This window comes from Dermatophagoides pteronyssinus, unplaced genomic scaffold, assembly GCF_027571235.1.
Source record: "Dermatophagoides pteronyssinus isolate colony J.1.1.1.1 unplaced genomic scaffold, Derpt_VIB-CSIC_2022.12 sq0046, whole genome shotgun sequence".
Classification (NCBI taxonomy): Eukaryota; Metazoa; Arthropoda; class Arachnida; order Sarcoptiformes; family Pyroglyphidae; genus Dermatophagoides; species Dermatophagoides pteronyssinus.
The window spans coordinates 127,723-134,644 of NW_027461569.1; the positions used below are offsets into that span (position 1 = coordinate 127,723).

General features: G+C 31.1%; 2 protein-coding genes across 2 annotated transcripts; one reads left to right on the forward strand and one right to left on the reverse strand.

The window, feature by feature from the left end:
* Positions 1-39: 39 nt before the first annotated feature.
* On the forward strand, positions 40-4,812 carry LOC113796259 (protein transport protein Sec24A-like). Its single transcript, XM_027346497.2, has 6 exons — positions 40-1,266; positions 1,338-1,464; positions 1,528-1,863; positions 1,923-3,016; positions 3,092-3,852; positions 3,905-4,812. Exons 1-6 carry the CDS (start codon positions 532-534, stop codon positions 4,017-4,019), a joined length of 3,168 nt encoding a protein of 1,055 aa, XP_027202298.1. The 5' UTR covers positions 40-531; the 3' UTR covers positions 4,020-4,812.
* Positions 4,154-4,748, reverse strand: SmD3 (small ribonucleoprotein particle protein SmD3). Its single transcript, XM_027346515.2, has 2 exons — positions 4,436-4,748; positions 4,154-4,381 (listed from the first exon to the last, which is right to left on the reverse strand). Exons 1-2 carry the CDS (start codon positions 4,746-4,748, stop codon positions 4,323-4,325), a joined length of 372 nt encoding a protein of 123 aa, XP_027202316.1. The 3' UTR covers positions 4,154-4,322.
* Positions 4,813-6,922: the final 2,110 nt, after the last annotated feature.

Genomic DNA, 6,922 nt, shown 5'->3' on the forward strand with positions numbered 1-6,922 from the left:
TAAATTTCGATCCAAATACACATTGGTGAGCCTATCAAAGTTACAATAGACGAATGTTGATGGAAAAAATTATAAAGGCCGACACATAACACACACACACAAGAAATACACGTTAGCTTATGGCCTTTTTGGATGCTCACTTTTTTCATTTGTTTTTTGTAAATAAATTTGATTGCGATTATCATCATCATCCTCTTTATTAAAAAAAAATTTATTGTGTTTCCATCATTTGATGATACATTCAACTTGTGAATTTGGATTTGAGTACAGCAGCAGCAGCAGCAGAAGGAGGAAAAAATTAAAGAAGCAAACGTGTCTTTACTCTGTTTGGTTTATTATTCGATTTGGATTTTTTTTCTAAAATTTTCAACTGAATTCATTTTTGCTCGACCAATTTTATTCTATTCATTTTCTTTTTCTCACATTTTCATTCATTCATCAATTCTTATTTAAATTTTTGTTGTTGTCGAAAAAAACCTTGAAGCTAAATTAATTGTAATTTACGTAAAACTCCTTAGTACAAAAACAAACATGTCCCGTTTTCCACCACCACAGATGATGTATCCGAATGCATTTCCACCGCAATCACAATCATCATCATCATCGACAATGATGACGAATAGTGGCCAATATCCATCTATCAACAACAATAATATTCAACAATTTCAACCTCAACAACCACAGCAACAACAACAACAACAATATCCGCAATCGAATCCTTTTCCACAAAAACCTCTACAGCAGCAGCAGCAACAACAACAACAACAATATGGAAGTCTTACTCAATCGATGATGATGATGAATAATCAACAACAACAACAGCGTCAGCCATCTACGATTCCCGCATCAACATTATCTCATTATCCTCAATATCCAACGACAGCGAATCAAAATTTGAACCAATCTCATCAGCAAATTCCACCATCACCATCATCAATGCAACAACAACAACATCATAATCATTCAGGAATGGATCAAATAACACAAAAAATGGGTTCAATGGTTGTCAATCAAGGTTGGAATCAAATGTTTAGCCGATTAGAAGCGGTAAATCTTTTAGCTGAAAAAGATATCTATACAAAAGCTATACAACAAAAACGTCAACAACAATCGCAACCGCAACAACAACAACAAAAACGTGATGATTTAAGCTGTGATAAAGATGTAATGCGTTGTACAATGAATAAAATACCTGAAACAGCATCATTATTACAAAAATCACGTTTACCATTAGGTGTTTTATTGCATCCATTCAAAGATGATCCGGTTCGTATTTGAATAATGAAAATGATTTTTTCAAATAATAAAATTCTCTTCTCTTTTTTTCAATGTTGTAGAACATTCCCGTCATACAGGATACGGTTATTGTACGTTGTCGATCATGTCGTACTTATATCAATCCTTATGTACGACTTTTGGATCAAAGACGTTGGCAATGTAATCTATGTCATCGTATTAATGAAGGTTTGTATCTGGATTTGAATTTGATTTGTTTTGGTTTTCATTTATCATTTTTTCTTAAAATAGTACCAGAAGAATTCATCTATGATTATCATAGCCGTCAACATATTGATATAATGACTAGGCCAGAGCTTAATCATGGATCAATTGAATTTGTTGCCAGTGTTGAATATATGGTACGGCCACCACAACCAGCAATTTATTTGTTTGTATTCGAATGTACATCATCAGCAATACAATTAGGTTATATTAGAAATTTTGCTTCAGCTTTACTGTCATCATTAGATCAGATACCGGGTGATTCAAGAACATTAATCGGTTTTATTGCATTTGATTCGAAATTACATTTTTTCAATCTAAATGATGATCGTCCTGTTCATATGGTTATGCCTGATATTCATGGTATACTTTTTTTTCAAACTTGAATTTTTTTCTCTGATTAATTTTTCATCAAAATATAGATGTTTTTCTACCACATGCCGATTGTTTATTGGTAAAATTTCATTCATGTCGAAATAAGATTGAATATTTTCTACGTGAAACATTGCCAAATTTTCCATGCAATTCATTGAATAATGGAAATGAATCGGGTAAAATAATTGCCGATCAACAATCAGCATTAGGTCCAGCATTACAAGTTGCAGTGAAATTAATATCACCATATGGTGGACGAATAACATTGATACAAACTAGTCTGCCAAGTGCCGGTAATCTATCCGATGGTTGTGTATTACAGAATCGTGAAGATCCAAATCAACGAACAATTAATTCGAATCAATCGAATCAAGCATTAACACCATTATTGAATCCGGCAACAGATTTTTTCAAAAAATTAGCATTAGAATGTTCGGAACATCAAATTACAGTCGATTTATTCAATCTTTCACCATCATTTTCCGATCTGGCCACAGTAGCTGCAATATCCAAATATAGTGGAGGTTCAATCAAATATTACGGTACCGGTACTGGTGGTGGAACAACAACAGCAACAACAAATTCATCATCAACAATGAATATTCGTTTTGAAGAAGATATGAAACATTATCTAACAAGATCAATCGGTTTTGAAGCTGTAATGCGTTTACGTTCTACACGTGGTATTACAATACATACATTTCATGGAAATTTTTTTGTTCGTTCAACCGATTTGATTGCATTGCCAAATGTTAATCCCGATTCAGCATATGGAATACAATTAAGTATTTCGGAAGATTTACGTGATTTTAATCAAATTTGTTTTCAAGCTGCATTATTATATACAAATTCAACTGGTGAACGTCGTATACGTGTACATACAATAGCATTACCTGTTGTTTCTGATTTAATCGATATAATGGATTCAGCTGATCATAATGCAATAACATCATTACTAACAAAAATGGCTGTCGATCGTTCATGTCAATCATCAATACAGGATGCACGTGAAGCATTAATCAATGCAAATATTGATCTGATTAGTGCATTCCGTTTAATACATACACCACCATATCCAGGGTTATTTATTTCATATCATACACGTTTATTGCCATTATATTCATTGGCATTATTGAAAAATGTATGTTTTTCTTTGTAATTTTGATGTTTTTCATTTTTTTAATCTTGAATTCTTTTCATTTTACCATTATTATAGACGGCTTTTCGTTTAGGCATATCAACGCGTATCGATGAACGTGTTTATGCAATGGAACAAATGAAATCGATGCCATTAAAATATCTAATGCTTTATATCTATCCCCATCTTTATCCATTACATTATTCATTTGATTTGAAACAATCATCACCAATGCCATTACAATTATCATTTGCTAATATTGATCGAAATGGTGTTTATCTATTGGATACATATGATCATTTATTTATTTATATCTGTAAATCGGTACATCCACAATTTTTATCGGATGTTTTTAATGTAACACAATGGTCACAGATACCGGATGAAGGTGATCAACAACAGCAACAACAACAACAATTACAACCTGCCTTGACAACAATGATGACCAGACCACCACCACCACCAATATTGAATATTAATTTAAATCATTCTAATCATAATCATAATGCTCAAATGAATGGTTTTATTCCTAATCAACTTCCATCAACGAATACAACTACGACAACGAATGATGATCCATTATTATCATCATCATCACCAACAACATCGATTGATACAAATAGTAATGATCATTCACCAACAACAACAACAGCGGCAGATGTAGCCTCAAATATTGATGATAATCAAGCGAAAACGACAACTACACCGGTAAAACGAAAACAAAAATGTCCATTAATAACATTACCATTGTTGGATAATGAAACATCAAGAAATATTCATGAATTTATTGAACAATTATTAAATGATCGACCATTCAAACCAAGTTTTCATATATTGAGGTAAGCTCTGTCCACCATCAGATGATTTTCATTAATTTTTTTTCTTAAACAGAGAGGATAGCCGATTACGATATTCATTTCTACAATATATGTACGATGATCGTAATGAATCAGCATTTAGTTATTATGAATTTCTACAACATTTACAACAGAATTTGGAAAAATAACATTTTTGTTTTGGACAATTTTCCATAGGAAAATGAAAACAACAGAAAAAGAATTCACCCCACTTTTACCTAACAATTTTGGATTCCATTTGATTTATAAGATGCAATTTTCTAAGTAAACAACAACAAAAAAATTCACCCAATGAAATTATTAATTTTTCTTGATTTATATAAGATTATTATTATTATTATTATTTTTGTTTGTGTTTTTACCACGAAAAAAATTGATACAAAAAAAATCATTTTATGATGAAATTTACTTGAAAAAATGGATTATTTTGATGATGATTCGATAATGAACGATTAACGTCTTGGGATGATTGGTGCTCGATTAACCGTACCACGACCACGACCACGTGCCACTATAAATAAATTAGATTAATTAAATTGATTGATTCAGGTAAAAAAATCATTACCTTGTGCACGTAATATAGCCGATTTTCCACGATTAGCTGTGGAACCACCTTTGACCATTTTCTTAAACATTGGTGCATTCTTTAACATATCCGGCAATATTAGAAAACGAATTTTCGAACCACGAATAAAAACATTTTCCAATTGTGCAACACGACCATCACGATATGTGACGGTTATGTTTGACATCTGACAATTCATATTATCTTCGGCTTCAACTAATTTTCCACGATAAACTTCACCCATAATTGTTTCACATGTAATAATATGACCTTCAGCTTCATGTAATACTTTAATTGGTACACCGATTGACATTTTCGTTGTTTTAAAAAAAATAAACTTTCAAAAAAATTGAAATTCAAAAACAAAAATCAGCAAATGGGTAGCGCGAACAAAAAACAAAAAAAATAACAATGCTCTTTTAAGCCGCCGCTATGTTATAGTCAAAATAGACACACTCCGTCAATATCAGGTCGAAATAGTTTCGAATTCGAATAAAATTGCTGAATTGACTTGAAAAAGAAAAAATCGATTCGGTAATTTTCGTTTTTTTTGCTTCGATCATCATCATTATCGTTATCAAGTTTTTTTTGTTGATGACGAAATGTCACCCTCATTCCATTATCAATGATATTGAGTCGAAGATAATAATAATGATGATGATAATTATTAAATGATAAATGTATCGACTTTGTGATTTGTTATCACAGCCAATATTGATTCGGCGTAAAAAAGAGAATATCGATTATGGCTACTGTGTTGAAAAGAATAAAGCCTTTCCTCCTTCCTACTCTCACCAAAAGAATAATAAGCCAAAAGAATCGAATTTCTTGGGAAAAAAATCTGATTGAATGAGATAATGATCAATCGATCATCATTAATGATTATCATTAGCTACATTGTTGTTGTTCAACAACAATGATCTCGGATTCAATTTGGGGCGACAATGATTGTGGTTCGTTGATTTGGTTTAGTTGACATTCGAAAATCTTCAATGTTTTTTTATATAGAAAACCTTATAAAAGCACGCAGTATCCCTAATAATCAAAATCCATTAACGTTGATGATGTTGTTTTCGCAAAAATATTGTCCAATCAATTTCGTCAAATGTTAAAGTTCAACAACAACAGCAAACAAATTCCAAATTCAAATTGGCCAAAAAATTTAATCTTATTATTATGCATGCAGGACATTTTTTTTGTTGTTTTGTTTTGTTTTTCGTTTGACAAAAATCAAATTATGTTAATTGTATTTTGTTGTGCAGGACAACAACACAAAAACAAAAGCAAAAATGGTCATTTTAATTCTAAAATATGGTGATTATAATGACAAATGATGATGAACGGAAAACTTTTTCTATGCAATGTTGATGATGAATAATTTTTCCCGAAAAAAAACGATAATGATGATTATAATAATGATAATGAGAAAAAATTGAAACATGTAAATTCGGTGCGTTCGAAATGAATTTTATTGTTCTGTTTCCCGGTAAACTTTTTTTGTTCGAGAAAATTCCGGTTTCGGGAACATTTTCTCTTTTTTTGAAAAAAATTCAATTTTTCAAAATTTTTTCCTCAAAAAATGGAATGCTGACAGCTTATTTTGATAAATGTTTATTTTTGAGAATTGTTTTTCAGCCGAATGATGAAAATTTCAGCCAAACAAATTTATTCTTGGTCATCCATAATGATGGGGTATTTTGGTATGCCGTACAATCATCATTATCTCTCTCGCTTTCTCTCCGGATTCCAGGAATCATTATCATGATGATGATTCCCGTGAATGATTTATCTCTTGTAACAACAAATTTAGTCATTCGAAAAAATATTATTCGGGCAATATATTCTCTCTGCTCCTCCTACTAGCCGAAATAACGTTTGCAAAAAAAGAATTTTCCGAAATTGACATTCAAATCTGAAACGTTTCGGTCGGTCAATCAACCATCAACATAGATTAACAGAAAAACTAATCAAATTATTTTGCCCACTTTTGTTTTTTATCATTCCCAAACCAAAAAAAAACAACGATTTTTTTTTGTTTTGTTTATTGATTTTCATGGTAAAAAAATTGAAGCAAGGAAGACAGCAAAACAAACAAACAAACCACACAGATTGATTTCTACCAATTCAATATAGTGAAATTATTTTATTTCCATTTCATTTTTTCGATTCGAATCAAATACGGAAATATTTTTTTTTTTGTTTTGTTGGTCATATCTATGTCAGAAACCAGAAAAAATTCGTGGAACATAGAATTTGAAGGACATTCATCGACAAACCTCAGGTATACATTGGTAAAGGTATATTTTACCAAACAACCATATTATGTTGTTCCGCTATATGATCCATCAGCGAGAGAATGTTGAGAGAGAATTCCTTGGTTTCCAGAATCCATATATGAATGTGTACTATATGGATGTTATCATCATCATATAATTTTAATCATATAAAGAATTTTTTTTTCTTTAAAAATAAAATATAGAATCACGC

Excerpts from the sequence above, each read along its gene's own strand:
- LOC113796259 (XM_027346497.2), top strand. The coding sequence starts at position 532 with ATGTCCCGTTTTCCACCACCACAGATGATGTATCCGAATGCATTTCCA. Across the intron at positions 1,267-1,337 it reads ATCCATTCAAAGATGATCCG|AACATTCCCGTCATACAGGA; the intron begins GTTCGTATTTGA and ends TCAATGTTGTAG. Across the intron at positions 1,864-1,922 it reads GGTTATGCCTGATATTCATG|ATGTTTTTCTACCACATGCC; the intron begins GTATACTTTTTT and ends ATCAAAATATAG.
- SmD3 (XM_027346515.2), bottom strand. The coding sequence starts at position 4,748 with ATGTCAATCGGTGTACCAATTAAAGTATTACATGAAGCTGAAGGTCAT. Across the intron at positions 4,382-4,435 it reads GGCTATATTACGTGCACAAG|TGGCACGTGGTCGTGGTCGT; the intron begins GTAATGATTTTT and ends ATTTATTTATAG.